Raw genomic sequence first — 15,545 nt, 5'->3', positions numbered from 1 at the left:
CAGGGACACCCTCCCCAGCCCAGATATTCACACCCCTTCTCCCTAGAGCCCAGTCGCGCCCCCCCGCCCCCAGCCCAGACCCCTCAGCCCAGACACTCACACCATGTACCCCTAAGGGGCCAGCTGTTCCCCCCAAAGGCCAGACACACACATAGCCTAACCCACAGGGGCCAGTTGTGGCTCCTCAGGCTAAGGTATTCACACCCTCTACTCCCCAGAGCCCAGGCATCCAGAGGGATAAACAGACTGATGCTGGATCCCGGGCTTTCATGGAGTTTCCTGTGCATGGCTGACTCCTTCCTTCAGGGTGTGCTGAAAACTGCAGCTGCTGGAAACCCTCCGTTCCCTCTCCTTCCCCCTCCCACCAGTGGAAAAAGACGGTTACTCACCTTTGTAACTGTTGTTCTTCGAGATGTGTTGCTCATATCCATTCCAGGTAAGTGTACGCGCCGCGAGTGCACGTCTGCCGGAAACTTTTTTACCCTAGCAACTCCAGTGGGCCGGCAGGTCGCCCCCTAGAGTGGCGCCACTATGGCACTTGATATATACCCCTGCCGGCCCGCCCGCTCCTCAGTTCCTTCTTGCCGGCTACTCCGACAGTGGGGAAGGAGGGCGGGTGTGGAATGGATATGAGCAACACATCTCGAAGAACAACAGTTACAAAGGTGAGTAACCGTCTTTTCTTCTTCGAGTGATTGCTCATATCCATTCCAGGTAGGTGATTCCCAAGCCTTACCTAGGCGGTGGGGTCGGAGTGAGAGGTCGCGGCCTGGAGTACTGCAGAGCCAAAGGCCGCATCATCTCTGGACTGCTGTACCAGGGCGTAATGGGAAGCGAATGTATGGCTCGATGACCAGGTCGCCGCCCTACAAATCTCTTGTATTGGCACGCGGGCGAGGAAAGCCAGCGATGACGCCTGCGCTCTGGTGGAGTGAGCAGTCACACGGCCCGTCGGAACTTGGGCCAGGTCGTAGCAGGTCCTGATAGAGGACGTAACCCATGTAGATAACCTCTGGGAGGAAATCGGTAGCCCCTTGACCCGGTCCGCAACTGCCACAAATAATTGAGGGGACTTGCGGAAGGGTTTGGTTCTATCCACATAAAATGCTAGAGTCCGTCGGACATCTAGTGAATGTAGCTGCTGCTCCCTGCGGGACGAATGGGGCTTGGGAAAGAAGACTGGGAGGAAAATCTCTTGGTTGACATGGAAAGCTGAGACCACCTTGGGAAGAGAGGCAGGGCGAGGCCTCAGCTGTACCTTGTCTCTGTGAAAGACGGTATACGGTGGGTCCACCGTGAGGGCCCTCAGCTCTGACACTCGTCTAGCTGAGGTAATGGCCACCAGGAAGGCAGTCTTCCATGAGAGGTAGAGCAGGGAGCAGGAAGCTAATGGCTCGAATGGAGGACCCATGAGTCGAGTTAGGAACAGGTTGAGGTCTCATGAAGGGGCCGGAGGGCGAATTTGCGGATAAAGCCGCTCCAGCCCCTTCAGGAATCTCGCCACCATAGGGTGAGAGAAGACGGAACATCCGTCTACTCCGGGATGAAACGCGGAGATGGCGGCTAGGTGGACTCAGAGGGATGACAATGCCAGACCCTGGGCCTTTAGGGACCAGATATAGTCCAAGAGAGTGGTGACGGAAGTCTCCATAGGGCGAAAAGCTTTCTCTGAACACCAGCAGCAGAAACGCTTCCACTTAGCTGTGTAAGTTGCTCTGGTGGAAGGCTTTCTGCTGCCCAAGAGAACCTCGCGAACCGGGGTGGAACATCGCAACTCGGCGTCTGTCAACCACGCAGGAGCCATGCTGTAAGGTGCAGAGACTGAAGGTCTGGGTGACAGAGCCTGCCGTGGTCCTGAGTGATCAGGTCCCGATGCAGGGGCAGGGTAACTGGGTTGGTCACCGAGAGGTCCAGCAGCATGGGGTACCAGTGCTGCCTGGCCCATGCTGAAGCTATGGGAATCACCCGGGCTCTGTCCCTGCGGACCTTGATGAGAACTCTGTGAATCAGCGGAATGGGCGGGAAAGCATAACACAGGTGGGCTGTCCATGGGATCAGGAATGCATCCGTTAGAGACCCCGGCTCCCGACTCTGGAAGGAGCAGAATGTTCAACACTTCCTGTTCACCCTGGACCAAAGAGGTCCATCCGGGGACGACCCCACCTCTGGAAGAGTGAGAGGGTGACGTCCGGACGGAGGGACCACTCGTGTGAACGGAAGGATCTGCGGCGCGATCCGCTAGGGTGTTCCGCACTCCCGGGAGATAGCAGGCGGAAAGGTGAATAGAATGGGCTATGCAAAACTCCCAGAGACGTATTGCCTCGAGACAGAGGGGAGAGGACCTGGTGCCGCCCTGCTTGTTGATGTAAAACATAGTCGTCGTGTTGTCGGTGAACACCGCGACACAACGACCTTGAAGGAGGTGGACGAATGCTTGACAAGCAAGGCGGACCGCTCTCAGCTCTCGCACATTGATGTGGAGGTTGATCTCCTCTGGAGTCCATAAGCCCTGAGTTCTCTGGGTGCCGCAGTGATCCCCCCAGCCCAGATCAGAGGCGTCCGAGGTCAGGGATGCCGAAGGTTGGGGCGGATGGAACGGGAGCCCCGCACAGACTACGGATTGGTCCAGCCACCAGCGAAGAGAGTCTAGTACCCTCTGAGCGACGGTGACGACTGTGTCCAACGACTGTCTGGCCGGCCGATACTGTGCAAGGAGCCAGGATTGAAGAGGCCTCATGCGGAGTCGGGCATGTGCCGTTACAAACGTGCAGGCTGCCATGTGGCCTAGGAGGGCCAGACATGCCTGTATTGAGGTCAGCGGGGCCGCTCCCCGACAATGACTGGAACCTGGGCAAGGGCAACAAGGCCCTGGCTAGGGCAGAGTCTAGAACGGCCCCAATAAACTCTATCCGCTGCGTGGGCAGTAGAGTAGACTTGTCCATGTTGATTACGAGGCCCAAGGCCGCAAAGAGGGTGCTGATCCTGTCTACATGGTCGCGGACCTGCAAGTCCGACGTGCCTCGGATCAGCCAGTCGTCCAAGTAGGGGAAGACGTGAATGCGGCAACGCCGAAGGTGTGCGACGACAACTGCCATGCATTTTGTAAATACTCTTGGGGCCGTGGAGAGGCCAAACGGAAGGACTGCGAATTGGAAATGTCGGCGGTCAGCTACAAAGCGGAGGAAACGCCTGTGTTGGGGGGCAATAGAGATGTGAAAGTAGGCGTCCTGCATATCGAGGGTGGCGTACCAGTCTCCGGGATCCAGAGATGGGATAATGGTTCCAAGGGATACCATGCGGAACTTCAACTTCACGATATACTTGTTGAGTTCCCGCAGGTCGAGGATGGGCCTGAGGCCACCCTTGGATTTGGGGATTAGAAAGTAGCGGGAATAAAACCCCTTGCCCTTCTCGTTGTCCGGCACCGCCTCTATGGCTCCCTTGGCAAGGAGCGCGTGCACTTCCTAACGGAGGAATTGCTCGTGAGAGGAGTCCCTGAAGAGGGACGGGGATGGTGGATGGGAGGGAGGGGGCGAAGAAAACTGCAGGCGATAACCGGCCTGCACCATACGCAAGACCCAACGGTCCGACGTCATACGGGTCCATGCCGGGAGGAAAAGGGAAAGGCGGTTGGAAAACTGCAGGGAGGGATCCGGAGGGGAAACTGGTACTGCGCCCTCGGGCGCACCTTCAAAATGAAGGCTTAGGCCCTGGAGGGGCCTTGGTGGAGCCTTGGTTCTGCCCCGTTTGTCCACCGGACTGTCTGCGGCGGTTGTTCCTGCCACGGTGCCTCGAAGGGTCCTGTCGCGGGCGGAACGGAGGATATGGCCGCCGTTGCTGCTGATGATTTTGCTGCCTGAATGGCCTGCGTTGCGTCGCCGGCGTATGCATGCCCAGCGACCTTATGATGACTCTATTATCCTTCAGATTTTTGAGTGTAGGGTCTGTTTTATCTGAGAACAGCCCCTGGCCTTCAAAGGGGAGGTCCTGGATTGTGTGCTGGAGCTCCGACGGAAGGCCAGAGACCTGCAGCCAAGAGATCCGGCGCATCGTGAGCCCCGAAGCTAGGGTCCGAGCGGCCGAGTCGGCAGCATCAAGGGAGGCCTGTAGCGATGTTCTAGCTACTTTCTTGCCCTCGACCAGGATGGTGGAAAATTCCTGGCGTGCCTCCTGGGGCAAGAACTCCATAAACTTCTCAGCCGCTACCCAGGTATTGAAGGAGTATCGGCTGAGGAGGGCCTGCTGGTTGGATACCCGGAGCTGCAGCGCCCCAGCTGAATAGACTTTTCTGCCCAGGAGGTCCATCCGCCTCGCCTCCTTTGACTTGGGCGCTGGGGCCTCTTGCCCGTGGCGCTCCCTATCGTTCACTGACTGGACCACCAACGAGCAGGGGGTCGGGTGAACGTACAAGTACTCGTATCCCTTAGAGGGGGCCATGTACTTACGCTCCACCCCTCGAGCAGTCGGAGGGATGGAGGCCGGTGACTGCCAGATGTTAGTGGCATTAGTCTGGATGTTTTTAATGAAAGGTAGGGCCACTCTGGTGGGTGCATCTGCTGAAAGGATGCTCACCACTGGGTCCTCAACTTCCGACACCTCCTCCGCCTGTAAGTTTAGGTTCTGTGCCACTCGGCGGCGGAGGTCTTGGTGTGCCCTCAAATCCAGTGGAGGGGGACTGGAGGATGAGGTATCCGCCACTGCCTCATCCGGAGACGAGGACGAGGACACTCCCGGCACCAAAGCGTCCACGGGGGGATCCGTGAGGGGCTGCTCCTCTACTTCCGGAGGGAGCTCTGGGTCCCGGTGAGTCCCCTCTGTTTCCGGGGAGGGAGGAGGTCGAGACACCGTCGCCTCCGGAGGTCTGCGCTCCGCTACAGGGAGGGGGGTAACATGTTGCGGACCTTGGGTCTGGGAGTATGCCCATGGGGTCCAGAACCCCCACTGTGGAGGCCCCCGTTCTTGTGATGGATCTTGGAACAGGGCCTCGTGTCTGCCCTGTGCCAGGGCATAGGCACTATCCGCGTGGGACGAGACTGACGGCTCCCTAGAAGGCCAGGGAGGCGCTGAGCTTGGATAGTATACAGCTCCATGCGCCGTGACTGACGTTCCCCTCGGTGCCGAGGCTCGGTGCCGTGACTGACCTCGGTACCGGGATCGGGACCGAGAACAGCGTGATGCTCTGTGCCTCGAGCCCGACCGGGATAGGGAGCGATGTCAGTGCCGGGAGCGGGACCGTGATCTTCGTAGAGTACGGTGCCGGGACGGCAGCGAAGACCGGGACCTACCACCAGCGCAGTGCCGGGAGGTCAACCGGGTTCAGGACCTGCCACCGGTTCAGTGCCTGGAGGTCGACCGTGGAGCCGAACGCCGGGACTCCGAGCGGCGCACCGAGCGAAAGCGTTCACGTCTCCGGGGTGATCGGTGCCGGGACTCGGGAGACGGCGCTCGGAGCATCGGCTTGCCCCTGGAAGTTAAGCGTCCCAGGGGTGCCGGCTGAGGCTGAGCTGGCTCCGTCAGCGCGATTAAGTCCCGAGCCGAAGCGAAAGTCTCCGGCGTCGATGGGACCCTGAGCTCAACCACCGATCTCATGGGGGAGCTAGGTGGGGCTGGACTCGACAGACCTTCCGGGCCCGGAGTCGACAGCGGTCCTGCAGGCGGTGCCGCGGCTAAGGTAGGAGCCGGGCGGTCCCCTCGGGCCTGCCTTGATGGTGTCGCAGACGCCGAGGGATGTAGATCTGCTCCCGGTGCCGGAGATGGTCGGTGCCGGGGAGTCTTGCCGGTGCCAGCGCGGTCTGGTGCCGGTGTAGAGCCGGCCGACTGCGCCGCCGGTGCCGGAGACAAAGCCGCTTCCATCAGGAGAGCGCAGAGTCTTTGGTCTCTCTCTTTTTTAGTGCGAGGCTTAAAGGCCTTGCAAATGCGGCACTTGTCGCTAATATGCGATTCCCCTAGGCATTTGAGGCACGCGTCGTGGGGATCGCTCGTGGGCATCGGCTTCTTGCACGCCGAGCACTGCTTGAAACCCGGCGAGCCAGGCATGGGCGCGGCTGGGTGCCGGGGAGAGCAACGGCCCACCCGCCGGACTATCTACACTTAACTATTAACTATCAACAACACTTAACTAAGAACTATCTACAAGTTAAACGACGATCAGGAGAGCTAGGGACGTTCAGGTCAGCAAGCCGCACTCCACAGTTCCAGCAACCGACACGGCGGTAAGAAGGAACTGAGGAGCGGGCGGGCCGGCAGGGGTATATATCAAGTGCCATAGTGGCGCCACTCTAGGGGGCGACCTGCCGGCCCACTGGAGTTGCTAGGGTAAAAAAGTTTCCGGCAGATGTGCACGCGCGGCGCGTACACCTACCTGGAATGGATATGAGCAATCACTTGAAGAAGAACTGCAACTTTCCTCATCTACATTGTGAGTTTGCAGTAATGCAACTACAATAGTAGCTGTCATCCCTTCCTGGAATTGGGGCAAATTTGCAACTTGGCCATGGCCCAAGAGTGAGAAAAAAGCATGCAAAACTACAGGCCTCAGCCAGATAATTCGAAGACAGTTTGATAATGCTCACCTAGCTTGTAAACTAGACCTGTGCATAGTGCGTTCCTCTACTAGCGTAGCCTCCTGCGGAGGGTTCATTGTAACTGAGTCCACCACTATCTTCTTACTGCTCCTCTGACAGGGCTAGAATGTGCCTATTTTTGGGTCCCATACCCTTGATTTTGGTTTCTTTTCTTCTTCAAAAAATCAGCCAGTAATGGAACTAGTTTTGGGGAGGAAGGAAAGATGAGGCGTGTGTGTGATGATGTCAAGCAAACAGGTGGGTGCCAACAACGTTAACAGAAATCAACTAAAAAAATCTGCTGCCAGATTCTGAATGCTAAATCTTCAGAGTTCTACAGAGACGGAGCTGTATTTAGTTTTGAGAAACCCATTAACTAGAATGAATAAACTTGTCACAAGTCTGTTTTCTACCCAAGTACATTCATGGCTCTCTGCAGCTGTGTATGACCTCTAAGGCTATGTTTATATCACAGAGGTCATGGATTTCACAGAATCCCTGACTTCCAGAGACCTCCATGACATTCTCTGCTTCAGCCCCAGGAGCTGCAGGACTCTGGAGCTGGCAGCCAGTGGGCCCCTGGCAGGGTTCCAGCAACAGGAGACAGCAGCGACAGGGGACCCCCTGCAAGATTCCAGCTGCCACGGGCAGAAGGGGAAGCCCCCAGCGCCCAGCCACCAGCGTGGCAGGGGAAACCATGCAGCTGCTGCAGCAAAAGTCACAGACAGCTCACAGCTTCCATGAATTTTTGTTTATTGCCCGTGACCTGTCCGTGACTTTTACTAAAAACCACCATGACAAAATCTTAGCCTTAATGATGACTTGCAGCTCTTTGTATGGCTGAACAGCAGCAATTTCTGATCTCCACCTTACATCAATAAGCAATATAAATAGTATAAATATGTCTCCTCATACATAAACAAAAAGCTTTTCCTCTCTGCATTTCCCTATTCCTCATCCTTTTGTCTGATCTCTGAACTTGATAATGAGATAACACTCATCCGGTCAAGGGGAAGAGATGTAGCCAATGATTTTAGTTTATTATCCATTTGTTGTATGATGTTAGGATTAACTAATATGTCATATTACGTCTATATCCATTGTATGTTAAATAGAGTTAATTTGTAGGATTATAGAAGTGTAAGATTGATCATTATTTAGAGGGAATCATGTATTAGATATTTGTAAAATAGACTGAAGTGCAAGACCTGTAGGCTGAGTTTTGCAAGATTTTAGCTAAGCTATTTAGGCCTTGGAGATAAGAAATGCTGACATAAGTGAACGACTGAGAAATAACCCAATGCCCTAAGATTATGGGAAAAGAGGTACCAAGTCGTAACACTGTAGCCACAAGATTAATTTTAAATCATAAAAATGCTGTAAAAGCACATCTCTTTCCAACATGTGTCTTAACCACAGGATGCAGGTGGTGCATCAATGCTACTGAGAATAAAGAGAACATACACAGCCTATAGAATTTGGGGTAATTTATGTTTCTAGGTGACACAGACCAGTAAGGAAAAAAGAGGGTTGACACTTCCACGTACATTTGCAGAATGTAGGTATAGACAGAATGACAATACAAAAAGGGGGTGCCAAGAGCGGGAAAACTGAGCTTCCTATGGGAGAAATCCAGCAGGGGCCATCCCCGTATTGATGATCAATCCATGAGAGAGCCATCAGACTCTAACATTATGTAGGAGGATGTGAGTATGTCTGAAGTTATAACTGGTGCATGGATCTATTTAGGACTTGTATATGCTGTGTCATTCATAACTTTGTTGGCAGCTTTAATAAAATTGATAGAAGAGCATGGACCTTGTTCTTGTATATGTTGGTTGCCTATGGTTTCATGTGTTCCAATGAGCTCTAGATCTAAACACGCAGAGGTAACTCTATTGAGCTTGAAACTGTAGCCGCCAGAGCCTAACCCTCAAGCATGTAATAACAGTACTAAAATTAACTTTAAATAAAATATAAATAAGGCTAATATCTACCTCTTATTTAAGAGCATCTGTTGTAAAATGTGCATTTAAATTTTACTACTGCATTTAGTTCTCTACTATTCTTGGTCAGATCATTTCCTTTATCATAGTCTTCTACCTATTGCAAAAATCCCAAACAAAACCAAAAAAACCCTTTCTACCATTATAAAGCACCAATTTTAATTGTGTTGCTGCCTCAGCTGAATTTTGCACTCATTGTCAGACCCATCCAAGGTGCATAGTTTGTTTTACTCCCAACAGTTCATATCCAATATTTTGTGAAAGGCAGATGTATGTGAGAATTTCATTTACAAGTTTTTTTTTTAATCTTAATCAACATGCAACTTAGTACCCATAATACAATGGAATGTGTGGCCAAATCTCCAAGTTAACCCCATAATCACTAGCTATTGATTTATGAACAGATTTATATCAACTAAAATCCACTTTAAGTAAAACTTAATCTAGATCTTTTGTAACAGAAACTATAAGCATAAACATGGCCTAATTTCTTTGTTAATTTGGGTTAAAGATGAGTAATGAGTCTCTTTGCTGTGCAATACTTTCTGTATAGTTCTTTTCACAAACAAGATCTGTGAATTTCTTTATCTCATTCTGAATCTCTCGGTCTAATTTTTTTCATCTAGATTTGGCTTCACAATGCCATTTGCTCTAAAACTGTGCCACAATAAACAAATAACCCACCCTGTGTGTTCTGAACTGTATGGTACTGAAGTGTACTACTCATAAATTGTCAGAAGAAATGTCTTCACATTAAGTGAGAATTGTACATTGTTCTAAAGATTGACAACGATTGACATTTGTTACAGAGTAATACTCAATGACCCTTTCCTCCCCTCACCTCCGAGCACAGTACCCAAAGATAAAAAAGCCGAGTGTGGTACTCCTACTATAGAACTTCCTTCCAGCCTCGAATTAACCAACCTTGCCTAGGAACATAATGCCTATTCCCTGTGCTGTGCAGCCACACTGCAGTGCCAACTTTGTCTTGGAATACTGGCTTTTGATTACATCCATTTACAATTGTTTCTGTTGAGGCTAATGAGCACATAGATCTGCACAGAGAAATTAAGAACTTCAGTCCTCTACAGGTACTACACCTATTGGGTCTGGGCAGTGCTGGAGTACAATAAACCCCTAAAATATCACTAGTCCTGCCAGGTGGACTGTGACTCTGAGACAAGCACTATAGGTATTTCAGCCAGCTAGACTTCACAAGCGCTAGCCCTGGTGCGTCCCAATGACCACTCAGGCGCATGGCTAAGTGACATCGTACTTTACTAGAGTGGGCAGAAGAGGGAAGCCTGTGTATTAGGTACCCTAGGTACAGAGGCTTAAACAGTTCCTGTTCCAAGTGAGCAATCGCAGGCCTCTCAGCTCAGCCCAACTGATCATCAGGGCTCTTCAGGCTCAGTATTGCGGTGCCCAGTTCTGTCTCTATTCAAGCAAACAGAAGCTTGCAGATTTCCAGGTCTGGGTCACTTAGTGGTGTCTCTCTCATTGGGACCTCTCTGTACTGGTTCCCTGCCCAGTCACTGCTGCTCCCCCAGATAAGAGCCTCATAGGCCTACAAACAACTGTAATGTCCACTGCTGCAGCCTGTTCCACATATGGCTCTGCAAACAATTCTTAGGGGCTCCCCTCTGCATCTGGCTTCTCTGCAGCTCCTGGCTAGCCTTGCAGTTGCTGCTTCTCAATAGAACCTTGCCACTTCCTGGCTCAGGATCCTTACCTGGCTCAGGGAATAGGAAAATGTATCCATGCCTTACCCAAAAGTTTCCTTTCTTGGAGGAATGAGGTCCACAAACGTATGGCATTGGGCTTTCTGCTCTATGCAGCCTAGGAGGCAGAACAAACCTGTCAGAGGCAGAATAGATGTGGCTTCACCTCTAAGAGACTGCCAATTGAGACACCTCCATATCCTAGGAAGATTAACCACTTCATCAGTCAGAAATACTAAGCATTAAGATTATATAGAACAACCCGCCTTCAGAACAAGCAATTCAACTAATGCCTTTTGAGGGCCAATTACTAATCCTCTATCTTTTCTCCACTAACAGCCCATTTGGGGTGGGCTGGATCTGTGGACCATCACTCCCAAGAAAGAAAATTTTCAGTTCAGGCACAGACAAATGTCCCTATTCATTATGATGGCTACAGATCCATGACACTGGGATTTCCACAGCAGCATTCACTCTGGGGGAAAAAAATGTGGCGTGACGATTATATACAATTATGTACAGATGCAAAAGGAAATGGCACTTAGTACGTTACTGCATAAGATAACTGTATGTCCCTGTGATGGGGTATACCAGATTCTCTGAGGCCCCCTGCTGGAGGCCTCCTCACCCTGCCACACCCTGCCCCAAAAAAGAGCAGTAAAGAGGGTCCTCGAAGCTACCTAGAGTGGCTGTGTGGAATACAGCCAATCAGGACCATCAGGTTAATATAAGAGCTGCAGAGCCAGAGGGAGTTCAGTCCCTTGCTGGAGCAGTAAGAGTGTGGATGAGGTGTGGCTGGCTGACAGAACCCCGGACAGGGCATCACGGCCAGAAGCCAGGGAGAGCAAGAAGGAGTCATGAGTTGGTTATTACCAGGCCCAGAGATAAGGGTGAAGACACCGCAGAGCCATGGGGAAGTGGCCCAGGGAATTAGAGAAGCTGTGCAATATAGTTAAAGGCACACAGCAGATGTCTGCTACCTACAGGGTCCCTAGGCTGGGACCCAGAGTAGTGGGCGGGCCTGGGTCCCTTCATCCCCCATTAGCCACGAGGGAAAGTGGCCTGGACACTGAGGCACCCCAGAGTGGAAACTGAACTAGTGGCCCAGCTGGAGAGCTGTAGCCAGGAAGCCCGAGAGGGTGAAAAAATTGTCTCCAGGGACGGAGCCCTTGGGCACCGCTCTATCCCAGAGCAGGGACAGTCAGACAGAGTGTGCAAGCACATGCACTTGGCCAAGAGGGCACTCATGAGAGGTGAGTGTACCGTTACAATTCCACCTATCAAATATGAAGACGGTATGAACCAAGTGGTTGCTTCACAGATTTCCTCATATAAGGCGTCGGATTTTTTTTTGTCCATGAAGCTGCCACAGCTGTGAGCTCTGACAGTGGAAGATGGAGTTATGCTCTTTGACTTGCATGCTTTTCATACACAATACCTTGGCCACCTGGAAATGATGGATTTGGAAGACTGTTTTTCCTGTGTGTGTCAGATAAGGCACAAAGCGTCTGTCTTTCTGACAAATGCTGTGCAGTGAATATATACTTTGAAGAGCTCCGCAGACATCCAAATTATGCCATAATTTCTCTTTGGGGTGAGATGGAGCTGGACAGAAGGATGTGAGAACAATTTCATGAGCTCTATGGACCCTGAAGTTAATCTTTAGTGTGAAGACAGGGATGGTTCAAAGTACCTTAGCTTTATATAAGATGCAGTACTGAGGTTCCAGGAACCAAGCGCCCAACTCAAACTCTCCGCAACCGGACACGATTGCTACCAAAATGATCACTCTAATGGTTACAAAGTAATGAGACATCTTTACAAGTGGTGAAATTGGAGGGCCTGTAACAGCACTGGGAACCAGGTAAGATCCCATAAGAGAACTCTATGCACTTCAGGAGGATGTAGAAGAGAGGCTGCTCTCATAAGAAAAACACTGACTATCTGGGTAAGATGAAATCCCCCACTTGCCTGATTCCTTAAGAATCTTGACAAAGCAGCAACTTGATCTTGGAGCATCTGTACTACCAGGGCAAGCCAAAGTCCATCTTGAATAAACTCAAGAACTGTGGTAATTATGCAGCTGTAGGGACGAGACTGAGTACGAATAGGAGAGCCTCAGCCAGGCCATTGGATGACCTGAATTAGTAGATTTGTTTATAGAAGCTAAAACTGTGGATATTACCTCTCTGAATAAGTTTTTTGGCTTAAAAAGCTATTCAAGAACCAGGTAGCTAGGCTAGATTGTCTGGATTCAGATGCATGAGTGGCCCCATGTAATATCATATCCCTTCTGGATGGACAGCAGATAGGAAATCTTTGTATCACGTCAAGGAGACCAGAGAACAAAGGCGTCATTGGCCAGAATGGGTATATCAGAATTACCAGTGCTGCTTGTCTCCTGACCCCTTTTGGCCATCTTTGCTACAAGGCATCTGCTGCATTGCCTTTGTGATCTCATCAGAAAAAGAAGAACCTGAAACCTTGTGATAAAGGCGGTAGGCAAACCCATTGACTGTTGGGAAACCAAAATCCTTTACCAGGCGACAGAACACCTGTGGATGCAGTTACCATTTTGGATGATCCAACTTTGCCTGCTGAGCCAGCTGGCCATAACATTCAATTTTGCCTTTAATGTGAAAGGAATGAGTAGATTGCAAATTGTTCCCTGCCCAAGTTGACGACAAGGCGAATTTCTATTTTGCAGCACTGTAGACCTTGCTCCCCTTTGTCTGTAGACAAATGACATGACTGAGGTGTTGTCTATCATGATCAGCTTGAGGGAAGTCCCAGTATGGGAGCAAAACTGTGAGACCACATTGCAATGCCCTGAGTTCTTGTCACTTTATGCCACAGTTTCTCAAACAGGGGTCGCCACTTCTGTACGGAAAGCCCCTGGCAGGCCGGGCCGGTTTGTTTACCTGCCCCATCCGCTGGTCCAGCAGATCATGGCTCCCACTGGCCGCAGACTGCTGCTCCAGGCCAATGGGAGCTGCTAGAAGCAGCATGGGCCAAGGGATGTACTGGCCACCGTTTCAAGTATCCTCGTCAATTATAGTAAGTGCTAACCTGTAGGTGAGTCATTAAACTGGAGTGACTTTTGCTTCTCACAGATGGCTATCAGGGAGAAAGTTAAAGATGGCCTCTACTTTTCAAAATAAACAGAGAAACCTTGTGTTCTGCTCATTGTTCTACTTCTCAAAAAAAAACAAAAAACACCTGACTCATTCCCTAAGATGTATGCAAGCTATGCATCTCGACTTCCATGCTTCCTCACAGCATCACTGCTCAATCATTACCAATAATTCAGTGCTGTCATTACTGTAAGCTGAAATGTTCTACATGACATAAAAAACAGCACAAATGAATACCTAATATTGGGTTGCTAGATACTACAGATTTCTAACTGTGGCATTTTGCCAACAGTATGCTTTCTTTCAAAGCATTTATTTCCATCTACCTTTTCATTTTCTTCTAGATTGAGTCTCTGTCTATGACTGGTAACACTGGGCTTGGATTTTCTAATTTATACAGGAATTGCTTGGTTTGAATTATTTTCTAATCTTTGTTAATAGTGTATTTGGTCACAAACACTAACGTCAGGAGACGAACTAACCTGTTGGACATCCTGTTGAAAAACACAGAGCTGAAGCCGTTGGTGCAGGCGGACCTTCCGATGCTGCCAAATGTTCTCCAGTTGTCGCTGGTGGTGCAGTACTTCATGGATGACATCCAGGACATGATGCACTGCCTTGGAGTAGTTAGCAGAAGCTGTTAATGAGTCAGAGCTTCCAGGAGTCAAAGGTCGCTGAAGTTTGTCAAGTAACGACTTCCCATCTTGGCTCACCTAACCAGCAAGAAGGATGAAGACTTAAGTTTCTGTTCGAAAACTCATTAATGAACAACTCATACTACAAAATTATACAGAACGGATTAATTGAAGACATGGCAACTAGCATTCTCCACCTCTAATCCCAGAGTGAGAACACACTGCTGTTACAACAGATAGTGCAGAGAAAACTTACGTATAAAATGTCCACTGTATGCATTAAGTTACTGTTCTGAAACATTGGCCTACCAATAAAGCTAATCTTTCTAGTGACTTGTCAATAAGAGTCAAAGTGATGTGAGTTAAAGACAAAGTTGGTTTTAACTGAATTTTGTTGATTTTGCATGCTTAAGTCAAAGTTTGCTATTACTTGTGACTTAACATTAGAATAAGACGTGGATGTTATCAGAGCCGGAGTCCTTCTGTGAAGCATAATGTTGAGAAATACATAACAAATCTTGCTATATTTTAACCTGTAGTACTAATATCAGAGTATCAGGTTAATTCTATTAGTTTTATCTTGATTCTACCCAACCATTAAACTGCAAAATAATTTCGAAAGAACACAGCAACTTATTTGGTTTAGTCTCACTAACTGAAGTAAAAGCAGCAATGATTAAATAAAGAGGTGAGATTACTTTTAATTAATGTTGAATATTCATTGTTTAAGTCCTTAAGAAATTAATTTTAAAGATTAATTCCAATTAAGATGCTGTTATTTGTAGGAAGAATTTGGTGCAGTGCTCTGACAGCCCACAACTGTACTATTGTGAAAAGAACGCCCTCCAATTGTAAAGAAAGAAAAAAAGACCTCTCTCATTCAATAAGAATCACTTTAGAGACGGTTAAGACCTAATATCTCAAATCCAACCCAATCTAGAGATGGTATAGGGTTCTTCCCTATTGTGTATTTTCTAATATTCCACAGCCTTGCAGAGTTTCAGGGGTTCCCTCTTTTCCCAGTAACTAAACAGGGAAGCATTTTATCATTTTTATTCCTCCACACACGCCTTACCTACTTGAGTGGTTATGTTTAAACACAGAATATTGTAATATGGCCAAAGAAAGTACATTTGAAAATATGAATATCCTACAAAGTAAAGTAGGAAGAAAATAGGCATCTATATATGCAGCAAAAATTGGTAGTTCAGTAGATGACATTTTTCCTTCTTAATCAGTAACTCAATTAATGACCCAGAGCAATGTTAGAGACTGGATTTTTTCTTGCAGGTATGTCAAGAAAGTAAGGCCCAGATCATTTTTTTAAGTAGAGTGTCCACAAGAAACTTTCCATAAAATTGGGATGTTAGCCCCTGTGTTCTGATCTAATTTATTAGTCTGGTAATCATAGACCTATGAATTTTTTTCCTTGTAAAGTAACGAGGGAAAGTATTCTTCACATCCTGTCCTGGACTACTGTGCACAG

The 15,545-nt window shown here is 49.3% G+C and overlaps 1 protein-coding gene across 1 annotated transcript in view; it reads right to left on the bottom strand.

Annotated features, from left to right (window-relative positions):
• The window catches only part of TRIO (trio Rho guanine nucleotide exchange factor), a 458,240-nt gene that overhangs the window by 248,547 nt on the left and 194,148 nt on the right, over nucleotides 1-15,545 (bottom strand). The window contains 1 exon segment of the mRNA XM_030551719.1: nucleotides 13,907-14,137. Within this exon segment, the coding sequence (XP_030407579.1) occupies nucleotides 13,907-14,137 (231 nt within the window).

This window comes from Gopherus evgoodei, chromosome 2 (assembly GCF_007399415.2).
Source record: "Gopherus evgoodei ecotype Sinaloan lineage chromosome 2, rGopEvg1_v1.p, whole genome shotgun sequence".
NCBI lineage: Eukaryota > Metazoa > Chordata > Testudines > Testudinidae > Gopherus > Gopherus evgoodei.
The sequence above is the reverse complement of the archived record's forward strand: the minus strand, read 5'-3'. Positions and strand labels throughout refer to the sequence as shown.